This window comes from Pipistrellus kuhlii, unplaced genomic scaffold (assembly GCF_014108245.1).
Source record: "Pipistrellus kuhlii isolate mPipKuh1 unplaced genomic scaffold, mPipKuh1.p scaffold_m20_p_1, whole genome shotgun sequence".
NCBI classification, from domain to species: Eukaryota; Metazoa; Chordata; class Mammalia; order Chiroptera; family Vespertilionidae; genus Pipistrellus; species Pipistrellus kuhlii.
Genome location: NW_023425404.1, coordinates 35705554 through 35723519, shown reverse-complemented (window position 1 = coordinate 35723519; position 17966 = coordinate 35705554). Strand labels below are relative to the sequence as shown.

Sequence of the window (17966 nt, the reverse complement as noted above, 5' to 3'; positions counted from 1 at the left end):
AATTAGTGATTAATGACATAGTTTAGTGGTTTAGGTACTGGGAACTATTTGAAATGCTGGTTTAGGTACATTATACATTGACATTCAGTGGTTTAGGCACATTGAGACATCTGAAAAGTAGCTTCGTGGTTTCTGAAAACCAGCATTTTTTTTCAGGAGGGCCCAGGAATTTTGTTTTCCCCGTTAAGGGACGTCCACTCTCAGGAAGAATCATTCGCTCTACATGTATCTACTTCGTTAGAGTCGATGGTTTTTTTTCTTCAGGGCCCCCAGTAGGAAATGTGGGGTTTGGAAGACCAGAGATAGGGATCAGGCTTGGTTAGAAAGGTATGGGAAGGAATAATAAATAGTTATGTCATTTCCCCCCCAGAACGTTTATTTATTCTAAAAGAAATAAAATAGTAATGGGCAAAAACTTTGCTAGGAAATAAATCTCTCTCACAAATGTATAAGGGAGATTCTTGCATTAAGATTTGGGAGGTTGGAGGCGAAGGACCTGCCTTCCCAGAGTGTAATCCCCCGTATGTAGTCTGCTGGGTTCCCGGAGGAAACTGGCCTGCTTGTCCCTGGAAGGAAGGGAGAGCGTGAACACAGGCAAGTGCTCGCCGGGAAGGTCTGGGTCTGCTGGACCAAGGCTTCCCGTGGCCACGAGAGGACAGCCACGAGCACCAGGTTTGTGCTTGGCCCGGGGAGCAGCTTGTGCTGTTGGAGGAGGAATTTCCCGCCCCGCACCCCTTCTCCCCCCCAAAAGCTTGTAGACTTGGTGCTGCTTATCTTTGTCATCATGGGCTTGGAACTGTCCCTTGTGTTTCTGAGAAAGACAGGTGAACAGTGCAGCCTGAGCTCTCAAGTGTGCTTGCCTTGATTCCTTGTCCCAGGGAACGTAAACCAAAAGCAGATAGCAACACCGTTAGGTCAGGGTCATCCATGTATTTGAAACGGGGAGTCCCTTCCTGGAGTTCCCTTTCATACACGGGCAGCTGTCCAGGGACGGGACATACATACATATATGTGCATGGGTGTGGGCTGGCACATTCAAACCCTGGCTCACCTCCTCTCCCGCTCCTCCGCAGGTTGCAGCAAAGCAGGCTGCGGCCGCGGCCACGCAGACCATCGCTGCCTCCCAGAACGCAGCTGTGTCCAACAAGAACCCTGCGGCCCAGCAGCAGCTGGTGCAGAGCTGCAAGGTGAGGTTTCTGCTGTCGGGGAGCCAGGTCTGCTGGAGAAAACGCTGACGGCATTGGAACACCGAGTGCCCTGGCAATGTAGTTAAGTCTGATCACCCAGGCCCCTAATCCAGTTTGTTCCGGCTCCCCTGTTCCAGGTGTTCACACACACACACACACACACACACACACACACACACGTGTCTGGTTTTTGTCTAAGTGGATGGCCTGTGTGAGGGGAGAGGATGTTTTTTGCCAGCATTGCCTTTCCTTTGTCTGGATTCTCTTCTTTCTTTCTGAGAGCCCGAATTAAGGAGGATCAACGGTGAGGCCACTTTCGGACCCTGAAATAGTAACGAATTTCCAGAGTGCCTTTTCCCCTTGGAGGGGTGGGCCTTCCCATGAGCCTCACTCATCCTAGAAGTTGGTATCCTGTTTTGCACAGATGGCACCTCCAGGGTTTAGTCATCCCATCTGGCCTCTGTGATGGGCGCTCTGGTGCTTTCTGCTGCTGTCTGTCAGTTCTTCTGACGCCTGGGCCTTGATGGCGCATGGAAGCCGCTGTACCAGAGAGGGCACAGTGACACCCCTGTTGCCTTCTCTGAGGGCCCAGGGCACTGACTCTCCCAGGAGACCCCTGAACGGTGCCAGACACAAAATCTGATTTCGTAGCCCTCGCCCACGTGCAAACAATGTGTCTGAAGCGGGGAACTTCCGGTTAGCAGTGGGCTGGTGGAGGCCTAGTGATGGAGCTTGGGGACCAAGAGCTAACTGCCCTCCCTCCTTTCTCCCCATCTCCTCTGTGAAACCATCCCCTGTAAGGGATGCTGCCACTTCTACCTCAGAAATGGCTTTCCTTCCCAAGGGAACCCAGGGCAGGCCCTGAGCCCTCGCAGCTTACGTTCTCTGAGGTCAGGCCCATCGAGGATCTGTATGTTCTCGCAGAAAAACCTCAGGGTGCAGTAGCCCATCTGCCAGACCATGTACCCAAAGCCAGGGTTTTCTGAGAGCCGGGCTCCTGCAGGAGGGGAGTTGTTTGCTGTTATGGCCTCGATTCAGCAGCCAGCAGGGGTGGGAAATGGCACCGCCCCTTCTCAGGGAGCGCGTGCTACTTGTGTCCAGGGAAATACTCCAAGGTGAGCCCCCTTCTCCACCTTTTGGGAAGAGACTGAATGTCCTCGGCCTGTGGGTGTCACCCTCAGGAAATGAGAGCATTGCTGTTTATCGGGGGGAGGGGAGAGTGGACCAGATGGTGTGCCAGCGGTCCTGGAGAGGCCCCGAGGAAAGTCTCATGGGGACATTTTTTAATCCTGAGCAGGCACCTGAAGGAAGGCGTGTCACCCAAGTGGGGTGCACTTGGGCCCTTCCCCAGCAGTGAGCCGCTGTGCCGTGACCTCAGGGCCTGTTGTCAGAAGGGCGTGGGCAGAGGGGAAATGTGGGGACCAGGGTAAAAGGCACGTCACTGTGGGAGATGGTCTCACCCCAGGGCTGCTGCTCCTCCCTCCTCTGCCCTGGGCGTTGGGTTTTGCAGTTTGAGGAATGAGAGAGCTACTTAGACCAGGGGAAGAGGAGCCTTGGCAACAGGAAAGCTGATCGTTAGTAAGAAATAGAAGCACTGAGCCCCAATTGCCAATCCTTGCTTCCACCTCATATGAAGAAACCGAAACTGCCTCCAGCCCCAAGTCAGAGAAGAGGCCGACCCCTCAGGACTTGCCAAAGGGAGAAAAAGAATAGCAGGAAGCTATTGAACATATTAATGAAGTAGAAAATGAAATAGACAGACTTAATTAACAAGCCAGTGAGGAGACTTTGAAAGTAAGAACAGAAATATAACAAACCCTGCCAACCATTTTTTCAGAAGAGGTTAGAATTGCTCACCAAAATCCCAAATTTTGGGGTAACGACATTTGTCAACCATCCACAAGTGTCTGCACCACTTGGGGAAGAGGATGAAGAGGCGCTGCCTTATTTGACAAGAGTTGAAGTGACAGAATTGGAAGATAGTAAATCAGGTTACAGAATAGATTTTTATTTTGATGAAAATAAAGATCTCTCCAAAGAGTTTCATCTGAGAGTGTTGGTCCATCTTCAAAGTCCACTGAAGTCAAACGGAAATCTGGAAAGGATTTGACCAAACGTTCAAGTCACACACACAGAACAAAGCCAGCAGGAAGAGACAGCAGGAGGAACCAGAGAGCGTCTTTACCTGGTTTACTGACCATTCTATGCAGGTGCGGATGACAGTCATCCAAGATGGCATTTGGCCAACTCCATTACAGTACCACTTGGTTCTTGACATGGTTGATGAAGAAGGGGAAGGAGAGGAAGATGACGATGATGAAGAAGAGGAGGGGTTGGAAGATATTGATGAAGAAGTGGTTGAGGATGAAAGTGAAGATGAAGATGATAATGAAGAGGAAGAAGAGGAAGAGGATGACTAACGAACACAGATGGATACCAACCTTGTTGAATTTTCTCCAGTCCCTGGGAGCAAGTTGCAGTCTTTTTTCTTTCTTTCTTTCTCTCTTTCTTTCTTTCTTTCTTTCTTTCTTTCTTTCTTTCTTTTTCTTTCTTTCTTTCTTTTTCTTTCTTTCTTTCCCTTCCTTCTTCCTTCCTTCCTTCCTCCTCCTCCCTCCCTCCCTCCCTTCCTTCCTTCCTTCCTTCCTTCTTCCTTCCTTCCTTCCTTCCTTCCTTCCTTCCTCCCTCCCTCCCTCCCTCCCTCCCTCCCTCCCTCTCTCCCTTCCTTCCTTCCTTTCTCCCTCCCTCCCTCCCTCCCTCCCTCCCTCCCTCCCTCCCTCCCTCCCTCCCTTCATTCCTTCCTTCCTTCCTTTCTCTCCCCCCACCCCCACCCCAAGCCCAAGCAGAAGATAACATCCCTCAGTTGGTCCAGGGGGTGAGAGGGAGCCAAGCCCAAGCAGAAGGCCTGTTTTTGAGGTCTCTTTTCTCTCCTTTACACCATGGTTCTCACCTTATTTATTTATTTATTTATTTATTGGGGGGGGGGGGGTGTACTTTGAGCAGAATACAGTGGGGAAATTCATTGCCCCTTTCTGTTCCAAATTCATTTTTACCCCTTCCTGTCTCAAGAAAAACTTTATGGAATCACCACCACCATGCTCTGTGGGAAAAAAATAAAAACCTTCTGCTCCCTTAGCTCTGCTGGGAGCTGGAGGTTGCTAGGCCCCTGTGTAGTAGTGCATAGAATTCTAGCTTTCCCCCTCCTTTCTCTGTATATTGGGCTCAGAGATTACACTGTGTCTCTATGTGAATATGGACAGTTACCAACATGTATCTGTCTACTTTCTCTTGTTTAAAAAAAGAAAAGAAAAACTTTAAAAAGAGGGTTTGGGGTTATAGAAGGTGGGTTAAGTGGGTATTTTGACGACATGGCTTCTCCTTTGGCATGTTTAATTGTGATGTTTAACAGACATACTTGCAGTCTAAGATGACACTTTTAAAATAAAATTCTCTCCTAGTGATGACTTGAGCCCTGCCACTCAATGGGAGAATCAGCAGAACCTGTAGGATCTTATTCGGAATTGACATTTCTCTATTGTAATTTTGTTCCTGTTTATTTTTAAATGTTCTTTTTGTTTCTTTTTTTAATATATTTTATTGATTTTTTACAGAGAGAAAGGGAGAGAGAGAGAGAGCTAGAAACGTCGATGAGAGAGAAACATCGACCAGCTGCCTCTTGCGCACCCCCTACTGGGGATGTGCCTGCAACCAACGTACATGCCCTTGACTGGAATCGAACCTGGGACCTTTCAGTCTGCAGACCGACGCTCTACCGCTGAGCCAAACCAGTTTCGGCTAAATGTTCTTTTTGTTTCACTGGAAAGGAAAGATGATGCTCAGTTTTAAAAGCTAAAAGTGTATGAGCTGCTTTGTTACAATAAAACTAAATGTGTACACACACAAAAAAGAAGAAAAAAAAGAAGCACTGAAATATGCTGATAATTCAGCGCTTCTCTCACTGGGACCTTATGATCTGAGTTTACCCACCAGTGAATTGTATAGATTCTCTGAAGTTTCCAACCCTAGTGAGCCAGGAGAGTGCTCATTGGAACTGGAGCATTCCTTTCAGGCCTCCTTATGTAGAATCGTCTTGTGCTGAACATTTGGGGACCTTTGGGACCTCAGGTAGAAAGAGCATGTGTGGGGGAAGGGTACCCAGAGCTTCTGTGTTAGGATTCAGTGTTGGTAAGGACCCAGGTGGCTAAAGGTGCTGTGTAAACCCGAGGTCTGGGACAGGCATCTCCCAGGAGTGACAGCACATCCATCAAACATTTATCGCTTGGGTCATTGTCTGCCCTGTTTTGGAATTCCCCATGCTTAGGTAGCTCAGTTTTCATTTTCCTGCTTCCCATAGGCGGTGGCCGATCACATCCCTCAGCTGGTCCAGGGGGTGAGAGGGAGCCAAGCCCAAGCAGAAGACCTCAGTGCCCAGCTGGCTCTCATCATCTCCAGCCAGAACTTCCTCCAGGTAACACAGAAGCACTCACCTGGCTTGTACTCAGAGTCCTCCCCCATCCTCTGGGGCCAGGAGGTGTCTTTTATCCTTCAGGAGAGGGATAAGGAATTCCACAGCCACAGGGAAGTCATTGCAGTAGGCAAACCTCCTCATATTTGCAGTCTCAGGAGAGGTAGATTCAGCTTGGCAAAGCAAAATGCTTATATGCAGGGAAATTGCCCCAGGAGCTGGCACGTAATCCATTTTTCTCAGGAGTATCACTTTATTTCTCCATTTCTCTCCTATGAGAGAAAGCATGTAATAAGTTGCAGGTTTGATTAACAACCTCGTCCTGGGCATGGCTTGAGGTTTTCTAGTTTCCACAATGTCTGATGCTATTATTCATGGCCAAGGAGACCAGGAATGGTGAGTAGATCTTCTTCAAAGGCATGCCGGTCTCCTATGGCAATTGTAGAATAAATAAGTACTGTCAGTCTTTGTGGGTGAGGGGTGGATTTAGTTTAAGGAAAGTTAAATAAAATGAGAATATGAAGTTGTGGGAAGACTCTCTTTTCACATATTTCATGTATTCGGATCCCTCAGCTCTTTCTGTCTACCTGTGTCCCATGAAGAGTTCATGTGATTAGGCAGTTCTCTACCTTGGCCCTGTCTAGTTGAACCTGTAGTTAACAGAACTCATGGCTACATACATTTGGTTCATTTTTCAAGTGTCCTAGATCCCACATGCAGATAGAAGATAAAAAGAGTGATGTATTTCTTCTTATCTTGACAACATACACACACATGCATATGTATGTATATATTTTAATTGGAATTCATCACATATAGACTGTGTTTTTCATGTTAACAAGTATATTATGAGCATTTATGATTCTGAATAACATTCTATCATCTGGCAATACTCCATGTTTAGCTGTTGTCCTGTCATTGAACAAATAGGTTGTTTTCCATTATTTGCCATCAGAAATAACCTGTGATAGGGATAGAATGAAAGTCTTCATGTGTGTTCTAGGCCTTTGCCCCCCCACCCCCCCTTAAATTATTTCCTTGGGGTAAATTTCTAGAAATAGGATTACAGTCGGCTTGTTTTTATTATTGGGACACTGAGAAGTGTCGCTCAAGACAGCTCGGTGTTTCTCTTTCCATTCAGGTGGTTAGAGGGCCTGGAGCTGGTGTGTCATCCCCCTGCTGGCAGGACTGTGGAGGCTGGGACAGAGCCTGTGGGCGTGTCCCCGGGTCTACTCTGTCCTGCCCTTCTTCTTCCTTTTCCTTTTTAGTTTTGTTATCGTTGGCCCATCAGGTCTTTACAAGACTAAGGCAGAGTTAGAAGTAATAGAAATGGAGTTGGCAGGCCAGAGTTTTCACATTTTAAACTTTCTTCATGCATGCTGCGAAATGCCCTTCCAGAAAGCTGAATGAATCCAAAGTTACAACTGGCAGTGTATGGAGCACACCTTTTGATAATATTTATCAAGTTGGGGAATCAGGCATTTAAAAAAAAAGGTTTTTGCCAGTTGGCTTGGTAAAGCTCTTATTGGTTGACTTTGCATTTCCTTGTTTTTCAAAATGTTACACGGTTTTCATGTTTCAGTTATTTGTCTTATTATGTGACATTATTTATTCATGTTTTTGAATATTCATGCTGGTTTTCCTTAAATTCTCATAAATTCTTTTTTGAAGAGTACATTTGGCTCAGTGGATAGAGCGTCAGCTCTTTTTTGTTTTGTAACTTTTTAAAAATCCTCACCCAATGATATGTTTATTGATTTTAGAGAGCAGAAGGGAGAGACAGACAGAAACAGAAACTTAGATCGGTTGCCTCCCATACATGTCCTAACTGGGGATCTAACCGGAAACCTACGTATGCGCCCTGACTGGGAATCGCACCTGCAATCGTTTGGTTTATGGGATGATGCTCCAACTAACTAAGCCACCCAGCCAGGGCATGAGTTTTTTGAATATTAACATTTATGATTTGGCAATTAGCTTTGTTACAACTTTACTAAGGACACTGTATAGCCTGTGTATTAAAACCCTGAAAAGTGTGTATACTCTTTGTTCCAGAAATTCTACTTTCAAAAGTTCATACAAAAAAATGATGACCATGTACAAAATGTTAGCTACCAAGGTGTTTATCATACCATTGTTTATTATATTGGAAAAATGAAAATATGCCCAACAATACAGGATTGAGAAGTATTAACAGATATATATACAATGTAATACTATTAGCTATTTATTTTTGTTTTTGTTTTTAATGTATTTTATTGATTTTTTACAGAGAGGAAGAGAGAGGGATAGAGAGTTAGAAACATCGATGAGAGAGAATTGTTGATCAGCTGCCTCTTGCACACCCCCTTCTGGGGATATGCCCGCAACCAAGGTACATGTCCTTGACCAGAATCGAACCCAGGGCCTTTCAGTCGGCAGGCCGATGCTCTATTCACTGAGCCAAACTGATTTCAGCGCTGTTAGCTATTTAAAAGGTAGAATATGTCCCTGGCCAGCCTTACTTAGTGATTAGACTCAGCAGGCGTCCTCGAACTTTTTAAAGTGGGGGCCAGATCACGGTCCCTCAGAGAGCTGGAGGGCCGGACTATATGAACTACTAATTCCTACTGTAACACCTCGGCTGCGCTCACTGCCCAAAAAACCTGGCGGGCCGGATCAGACTCCTCTGCGGGCCGCATGTGGCCCGCGGGCCGTAGTTTGAAGACGCCTGGATTAGAGCGTTGGCCTGCACACTAGAGCGTCACGGGTTCAATGCCCGGTCAAGGCACATACCTGGGTTACAGGCTCAATCCCCGGCCCTGGTCGGGGTTCATGCAGGAGGCAGCCAATTGATGTCTCTGATATCAGTGTTTCTCTCCCTCCTTCCCCTTACTTCACTCTTCCACCCTCTCTATAAATCAATAGAAAAAATATCCTCAGGTGAGGGTTAATAAAAAAAAAAAAAATAGAATACATGTAAAACTAGGCGTTTGAAATAGAATAAATAGTATGATCTTACTCTTGAAAATATATATATACATGAGCACAGAAATTTCATGCATGATGAAATAATCTTGAGTAGTGAGAAATGCAATAGGTCATTTTTATTTGTTTCATTTTTGTCTGCTTTTATTTTTAGACATTTTAAGATTTTTGTGACTAAAGTTTTTTTTTTTTTTAAGTGTTTTTATTGATTTGAGAGAGAAAGGAAGGGAGAGAGAGAAACATTGATTGGTTACCTCCTGCACACACACACCCTCCCCCCCACTGGGGATCAAGCCCCAAACTGGGCATATGCCCTGACAGGGAATCGAACCAGTGACTTCCTGGTGCATGGGTCAACGCTCAACCACAGAGTCACACTGACCAGGGTGTCTGCCTATATTTTTAAAAAATAATCTTTGGATATATTTCAGTTAAAGAGCTTTTTTAAGAAACACAGAATCATATTTAATAAGAAACTCTCTTGGATATCTGTTTTAAATGAGAATTTCAAGTCACTATCCAAATTTTACCTTTTCCCCAATGACACATCCATTTTTATTTCTATTTTTTACATTCCTAGAATATACTGCCCTAGAGTATCTGATTTGGGGTGGGAATTTTCAGTGTGGGGAGTGTATGTGGCTCTAATATTCCTTGATTTAGGGAAAGTAAGTTCTGGCTGATATGGTGGCCTTGCCGTTGGGGTCAACTCCCTTACATTCCAGGAGCTGCCTTACATTCTGCCCCTCTCTCTACAGCCTGGGAGCAAGATGGTGTCCTCCGCCAAAGCCGCAGTGCCCACCGTGAGTGACCAGGCTGCCGCCATGCAGCTGAGCCAGTGTGCCAAGAACCTTGCCACCAGCTTGGCGGAGCTGCGGACTGCCTCGCAGAAGGCAAGTGGACCCCTTATCACAGCTGTTAGTTCGTTGGGAATGGCGCTTTGAATTCCTTCCTGGGTCACCCAGTTGTGATCCAGGCCTGAGCACTGCTGGGCATATTTCTTGTCCATTCATTTGCATGACCATTAAAGATGCCCTCCATGTACATTGGCTTTCACTGCTTTTAGCCACAGTTTCCTAGAGTTCTTGTTCACCTTCTGGCTACAGATGACTTAGTTAAACTATTTTAGGTGGCACACTTCCCCCTCCTCCCATACCCTGGACAAACAGTGGCCTGTTTTCAGAGTCTTAGGGGAGACCAGTAGTCATCAGTTTCTTGGTGCTAGCTAAATGGTGGGCCAAAGTGATCACATCTTCCCCTCATCATCTTTCCGACTTAATAACAAATTATTTAGGCAGCAAATCTAATTTTTGGGGCGTGGGGGGCGGGAGAGACATTTATATTATCTTTTTGCTCTGAAAGTTTTTCACGTTTTAAATGGAAGCATTCCCCTTAATAAGGTACTCAATTGAACAGAATTGGGGATTAATGAGTTTCTGCCTCTGGAACTTTTAATTATCAGAGGTCTCGTTACTACACTGTTTGATGTGGCATTAGCAAGATGTTCTGGCATGAGTTCATTTCTCCTCACTGTAACAATGCCTGTATAGAAGCAGCCTCATCCCTGAGCAAGGGAAGAAGGATGGGAGCTGATTTGAATTAATATGAACAGTGCACTGCATGACCAAAGAAAAATGCCCAGAGATTTAGATTATATCCAAGTGAATTACTTGAGCTGTGTTTTTCAAGGAGGGTCAACTGGGGCACTGGAATGCAGGTTCCTGGGCCTGTCCTCTGTAGCCGAATCAGGATCTCTGGGCACAGAGCCTCAACAACTGAGTTTGAAGGGCTTTCTTCAGTGAGTTGTATTCACATGCACACCTCAAACTACTGCTCTGGAGCAGTCAGCCTCCCCATGGGCTCAAGCAAGATGGCCCACTGAGTGCAGGAAGACACTGAGAGCTTTCAAATATTTTTGTCCTTGGAGAGAGAGAGAGAGAGAGAGAGAGAGAGAGAGAGAGAGAGAGAGAGAGAGAAGACAGAGAGAGAGAGAGAGAGAGAGAGAGAGAGAGAGAGAGAGAGAGAGAGAGAGAGAGAGGAGAGAGAGAGAGAGAGAGAGAAGACAGAGAGAGAGAGAGAGAGAGAGAGAGAGAGAAGACAGAGAGAGAGAGAGAGAGAGAGAGAGAAATATAATAGGCACATCAATTGGTTGCCTCCTACATGGGCCCTGACTGGGGCTGGGGATCAAACCTGTAACCTTTCGGTGTGAGAGCCAATGCTCTAACCATTTAGAAACACCAGCTAGGGCTCAAGTATTATTTTACTTAGTGGAAGGGTGAAGAATATCAACTTCGGAGTCAGAATACCTATAATCAAACTCTTGTCTTGCCGTTGTGACCCATGCAAGTTAATGAATCTCTCTGCCCCAGTTTCCTCACTGTGGAATACCGGCACATATAAATTAATTAGTGTTTATTGCTGCTGTTAACTATTTAAAAAGGAAAGAAACTACGATTTACCAGTATTTAATACACTGTTCCATAATTATATATGTATATAATTGATTAAGATATGTATAGGGGGGTGATCAACATCTTTGGAGATCAATGTTTTAAATGATCAAGAGAATAAAATTTTATTTTTTTAATATTTTTTTTATTGATTATAGAGAGGAAGGGAGGAGAAAGAGATAGAAACATTAATGATGAGAGAGAATCATTGATCAGCTGCCTCCTACACACCCTCTACTGGGGATCGAGCCCGCAACCCAGGCAGGTGCCCTGGGCCAGAATCGAACCTGGGACCCTTCAGTTTGCAGGTTGACGCTCTATCTATCTATCCACTGAGCCAAGCTAGGGTGAGAATAAAATTTTCTTAAAACAAATTAATAAGGGGGAAAAAAAATCTTTCATAGTCTTCAGTATGAAAGGATAATAGTTCATTATCTAGAAATTTACAAAGAGAATCAATGAGGTTGATAAAGCTTTGGCCCCAGGTCCTGGGTTCATTCATTCATTTCTTCCTTCTTTCCTTTCTTCATTTAAGTGCTCACCACGTGCTTCCGAGCCTCTCTGTGCACACCGACTGCGCTAGGTGCCCCATCTCCAGAACCCAGACACAGTGAATAAGGGTCCTCTTAGACTGAGAAGCAAATGCATTCCCGATAAAAACAGCTTCCCGGAGACTTGAAGTCTATCCAGTTGTGAGACAGACATTACTTATTATTTGAGGAAGTTAGGACTAAGGTTCTGACTGTCGATGATCCTTGCCCTCTTGGGAAATGCTTCCCGCCCTGCCTCCTATTGCTGGAATTGGACATTCACTGGGGGTACGTCCAGAAGGCACGTCGTATGTTGCAAAATACCAGGGACACTTTCCAAGCCAACTGTGTTCACGTGTTCCCAACTCTGTCGACAGGCCCACGAAGCCTGCGGCCCCATGGAGATCGACTCCGCTCTGAGCACCGTGCAGACCCTGAAGAACGAGCTGCAGGACGCGAAGATGGCAGCCGCGGAGAGCCAGCTGAAGCCGCTTCCCGGCGAGACGGTAAGGTGGGCTGGGGTCTGCCTTCTGTTCTCATCGTGTGAAGCTGTTTTTACTTGGGGGTTGGTGTGCTCGAACATCCGACATTTTGAATGCAAAGCCTCAGGACAGCCACATGGCTTTAGAACTGCATTATGGCAGGGATTGTCCGAGGGCCCTGCTGCTGGTGCAGTGAGCGCTCTCTAGGGTCTGGCTGGGCATGCACCGGTGTTAGAGTCACCCCTCTCCTTCATACACAAGACACATGCCAGGGCTGGAGGCCAGCGTTCTCATCCTGCGGCCTTTTTCCAAGAGGGCCAGTGCAGCTGACGAGCTAGGTTTGGAACTGGGAGTTGGGGGACTTCTCTAATAATGCCAACAATAAAAAGAAAATGTAATTTAAAAAAAATAGATGCAGCTTGTATCATCAATTCGCTATAAAGTTTTTGTCTCAGGTATTTTATCTAGGAAAGGAGTGGCGATGAGTTTATAAAGATAAGAACAGGAGATACTTCCAACAATCACATTAAAACAAAAACATTTACTTAGCAGTTTTCATGTTAGGCTACCTCCTGATGCTTATGTCAGGGTTTTCTTGGTTAAAGTTTACAATCCTCCTTTATATGCACCTCCTTTACATATTGCTAACATCACTAGTAAAATGCCACCATTTATTAAGCACTGTATACATGTATAAATAAAATTTTTTCTGACAGCAACCTTCATGAGCACGTTTTGTTAACCCCATCTTATCAGCTGAGAAAACAGGTGTAGATGTGTTTGCCATTTTGTCCAGTTATTGGCAGAATTAAATGTATGAATTCAAGCTTGTAGTCGCTCATCTTGGGAGTGATCTCTTAAAACTGCTGCTGCTCTTTGGTTGAACTAAAGACTTTTAGAATATATGGGACTTCAGGAACACTTACTTTACCATAGAGCAATGTCTAGAACATAAGAAGCACTCCGAAAGTATGTGTTTCATCAGGCTACCCCTAACTGTAAATACTAGGAAACTCGGGTTAAGTCACTTAACTAAAGTCACCCAGCTCATGGTGAAGGCAGGCTTGGCTCCTGGAGCCAGCAGTTTTGCATGTGGTTCAGGTCTCTCGTTTGTAAACTTCTCTGGTTCAGGGAGATGCTTGCGTGACATGAATTCTGCCTTCCAATAAAATAACTGGTCAGTTAGTGTGTAAGAAACACCAAGTAAATTTCAAGGAAATTGTTTGCCCTTAAAAAATGTGGGCACTGCGTTATAACATGCTGGCTGTAATGGACCAGGCTCTGTTTTTTATCTGGAGGGCCTGCCCCTCTTGCAAAGCCTGTGGGATTAGAAATGCACCTGTTCTCTGATGCCTTCTGCACCCTGGCAGTACACCAGAGGTTCTCTTCCAAACGTTGTCCTCATCTAGCAATCAAGTAATTATCCAGACCCTAGGCCTCCACTGACTTTGTTCTCTGAATTATTTATTCCATTTACAAAGCGAGATGACATGCTGTTCATGGGAAGCAAGCACTTTGCCCATTTTCATAATCTCATTTACCACTCCAAGCCTCCATTTCTATTGCATTTCCTTCTGGTTAGAGCTCCTCAAAGTATAATGATCAAGTTGAACCATGTTAATGGTCCCACAGGCCAGGGAGTGGCACCGCCGGATGTCTGCCCACTTCCTGCCAAGGGATAATTAATTCTCACTAAGGATTTGTTGTAGACTTTCTAAATTAGCTCTAAAGGCATAATACTAATAGCTACCATTTGTTGAGTATGTACATGAATTCTCTGCAAACCTTCTGAGCTAGATATTGCCATCTTAAGAACCTGAGGCTTGGAGAGGTTCAGTAACTTACCTAATTTCTCATCGTTCACGCTTGGAGCAGAAGAGCAGGGCTCTCCTCCCCCTTCTCCCCATCACCCCACTTCTTTTTGCCACTGGTATATTTGTTGGGAAAGAGCTAAGGCCCTGAGTTTCGTCTGCATTACTTTTATGGTAAGATTTCACTGGGTATGATTTTTCTTCTAAGTTCTCTCCCCACTTGAATATTCTTGCAGCTGGAAAAATGTGCTCAGGACCTGGGAAGTACTTCTAAAGCAGTGGGCTCCTCCATGGCACAGCTCCTGACTTGTGCTGCTCAAGGCAATGAGCATTACACAGGTGAGACTTACGCCAATCCTGATGCCATGGGGCCAGTGGCAGACCGCCGGGTGGGAATTCATTGACTTGACGGTGAATCTGACTTTTTTTTTTTTTTTTTTTTTTAGCAATTCAACACCGTTTTCAAGCACTTTTCACATGCTTGTTACTTGGCTTAATGCTCTGCACACAAAGACCTAATAAAATATGACCCCTCCCAAAAAGACTATTAGTGGGTCACTCCCCAATCCTATATGATAGAAGAGTAATATGCAAATTGACTGAATGACTGTACAACCAGCCGCTATGACATGCACTGACCACCAGGGAGCAGATGCTCAACTCAGGAGCTGCTCCCTGGTGATCAGTGCACTCCCATAGGGGGAATGCAGCTCAGCCATAAGCCAGGCTCATGACCTGTGAGCAAAAGGGCAGTGGTGGGAGCCTCTTCTGCCTCTGCAACCGTGCTAAGGATGTCCAACTGCTGGCGTAGGCCCACTCCAGGGAGCGGCCCTAAGCTGTCAGTTGGGACACCCCCTGGGGGTTCCCAGACTGTGAGAGGGCACAGGCTGAGCTGAGGGACTCCCCCTCCAGTGCGCAAATGTCATGCACCGGGCCTCTAGTTAAACTATAAGCAAATAGTAATTATAAACTTCTGAGACTATCTGTACATGACTCTTGAAATCCCACTAAAGAAAAGAGGGGGGAAAGTTCAAAGGGAATAAAAGAGGAGATTATAACAAATAAGATATCAATGAAATTTTCAAAGATGGAAGGAGATACATAACTAATAACTGAAAGAGCCAAATAAAGAAAAGCCTAAAGGTCTTTAGTATTCCTGCAGGGAGAGGGGTGGTTTAGTACTGAGACAGCAGGAGTACACTGTAAGGAACAGATTGTGTAATGATCAACTTTAGGAAAAACTCCAGGTTGTAAAAGAAAGAAAATGTTTGTGTAGTCAGAACCAGGAGGACATCTGAAGCTATCTGGAACGGAAACACGAAGTTTCAGTATAAGCCCATTGCTTGAAAATATGACATTAATCAGAAGAAAGCATAAATAACTCAGTGGCTATAGGAGTAGGAGTCGAGGAGGAGTGGGTATGAATTGTTGCTTGACTTTTCTGTTTGTTTGAAATATACATTACTAATGAAGCATACATTCTAAATGTATGTTTCTCATTTAGAAGAGAGCATACATCCTAAATGTATACCTTCATGAGTTATCACAAATATAATGCACTGCCAAAACACCATCAAGATCAAGTAATGGGACATTCTCAGCATCTCAGTGGCATTGCTGGGTCACGGGCTGTGCAACTGTTCAGCTACACTCCTTCCAAGCAGTAACAAAGGATCCAGTTGTCCTGTAGTCTTGTCACCATTTGGTATTATCAGAGATGGCCATTCTGTTGAGTGTGGAGCAGTGGCACATTGTGGTTTGAATTTGCATTTCCCTGAGGAGCAATGCAAGTGAGGACCTTTTCATTGGCCATTTGGGTATCTTCTTTTGTGAAGTGCCTGTGGGATCCCTGAACACGACCCGCATGGTTCAGGGCCCACTTAGGGTCCAGTTTCTGGAGAAGGCCGTGCACTAAAATGAAGAGAGAGACTGGAAAAGAGTTAATTTGGGAAAATGGGGGGCCAGGTGGGAGTCAACCTCTAGTGGGAAGACTCTCTAGGCTCTGGCCTTGCTATCCCTTTTATTGAGGCTGCTATGGGATACACCCATTACCCTTAAGCAGCTTTGGGAAACACCCATAGCCTTTAGGTAGGTAATAAGCAGATTATCATATCAGTAAGGATTTACATGATTACAAGATGGGGAAGTTGCCTCAGTTACTATTGTCTCAATTAGATAGGGTGTGGTTGGCTCTGACCTTTCAGAGCTTCAAGGTTGACCAGCTTCTTTCTATTAGTGAGACAATGATTGGTTTCTGGCAGTGCCTGTTCATGTCTTTTGTACATTTTTAAAAATTTGAAGTTTCTATCCTTTTCTTATTTGTTTGTATGAGTTCCATGTGGCTTAGGTATATTTCTTGTATTTTGTGGCTTACCTTTTCACTCTCTTACATGTGCTTGTTGAAAAACAAAATCTAAATTTTAAAATAGCCCAATTTATACTCCTTTTTCTTTATGGTTAGTACCTTTTATGTCCTATTTTAAAATTGTGCAAATAGAGCGGAAAATATCCAAAATCATGAAGATATTCTCCTGTGTTACAGTCTAGAAGTTTTACTGTTCTACTTTTTACATTTAGAAGTGTAGTCTATATGGAATTGAGTTTTGTAGACATCCAAAAGGGTACTATTTTAAGCTTTTTTCCCACATGCTTATACATTTGACTCAGCACTACTTTTTGAAACCCTATAGTCTTTAGTACCACTTCATTATAAATTAAATGAGCACATATATGTGCAAGTCATCCTCTGATCCTTTGTTTCTTTTCCATTGCTTTAATTGTCTGTTCTTAGTATCACACTTCTCTAATTACTACAGTTTTATATATATACTGAGTGTTAATATTTAATAATGTAAGTCCTCCAACACTGTTATTCTTCCTCAAGTTAGTATTGACTATTCTTGGCTCTTCATAGTTCCACATCAATTCTAGAATCAGCCTGTCAGTTTCTACCTGCCCACCCAAAATACCCTGAGTGTTTTTTAATTGAAGTTACATGAATCAATTTTGGAGTAAATGACATCTTCACATTATTGACTTTTTATCACAGTCTTCTAATCTGTAACTGGGTTATATTCTTCCATTTATTTAGATTTTCCTTTCTCTCAGTACTGTTATATAGTTTTCTGCATGGAAGCTTTTGTTTTTATTACAGTGTGCATGATGCATCCTTTCCCATCCTTTTGCTTTGAACTTTTCTGCATGCTTATATTTAACTAGAGCCCCAGTGCACAAAATTCGTGCGTGGGGAGGGGGTGTCACTCAACCAGGCCTGCACCCTCTCCAATATGGGACCCCTCGGGGGATGTCTAACTGCTATCATTTTAATCTCCCAGTCAGGCCTAAACTGGCAGTTGGACATCCCTCTCACAATCCGGGACTGCTGGCTCCTAGCCACCTGCCTGCCTGCCTGCCTGATGGCCCCCTAACTGTTCCCCTGCCGGTTGAGCCACGCAACCCCAGGCCTCACTGTGCAGAGCGGCTGCGGCCCCACCTGGGCTATGCACACGGCCATCTTATGGTGAGGTGGCGCGAGGGTGCTGCTGGACAATACTTAGGCTTTTATTATATAGGATGTGTATCCTGCCAGCAGGGGTCCTCAAACTTTTTAAAGTGGGGGCCAGATCACGGTCCCTCAGAGAGCTGGAGGGCCGGACTATATGAACTACTAATTCCTACTGTAACACCTCGGCTGCGCTCACTGCCCAAAAAACCTGGCGGGCCGGGTCAGACTCCTCTACGGGCCGCATGTGGCCCGAGGGCCGTAGTTTGAAGACCCCTGATAGCTGCTCTTTGGTGGAGGGAGAAGTTCTTTGTTTGTGTGACAATCTTTTTCTCTCCATTGGAATATTTGATCTATTTACATATACTGTAAATACTGATAATATTGGAGTTTGATTCTGTCATCCTACTATTTTCTTTACGTTCTAGATTCTTTTTTATTCCCTTTCTTGCTTTCTTTCAGATTTATGTGTATTTGTTCAATTCTAGTTCCCTCCCTTTGATTAACTTGTTAGTTGTACATTTCATTAAGTATTACAATTTTTTAAAGTCCAATATAATTTACCATGTTTACCT

General features: G+C 44.7%; 1 protein-coding gene, 1 long non-coding RNA gene and 1 pseudogene across 7 annotated transcripts in view; all 3 read left to right on the top strand.

Annotated features, from left to right (window-relative positions):
• The window catches only part of TLN2 (talin 2), a 401618-nt gene that overhangs the window by 275677 nt on the left and 107975 nt on the right, over positions 1-17966 (top strand). For all 6 annotated transcript variants that reach the window (XM_036440039.2, XM_036440034.2, XM_036439998.2 and 3 more), the window contains 5 exons: positions 1074-1187; positions 5539-5652; positions 9375-9509; positions 11974-12102; positions 14126-14228. In XM_036440039.2, coding sequence (XP_036295932.1) covers positions 1074-1187; positions 5539-5652; positions 9375-9509; positions 11974-12102; positions 14126-14228 — 595 coding nt within the window. The remainder of the gene's footprint in view (positions 1-1073; positions 1188-5538; positions 5653-9374; positions 9510-11973; positions 12103-14125; positions 14229-17966) is intronic.
• On the top strand, positions 2818-3748 carry LOC118730815 (annotated as a pseudogene).
• On the top strand, positions 4537-5080 carry LOC118720089. The gene is made up of 2 exons (XR_004988359.2): positions 4537-4749; positions 4974-5080. It is a non-coding gene; the product is annotated as an uncharacterized LOC118720089 (long non-coding RNA).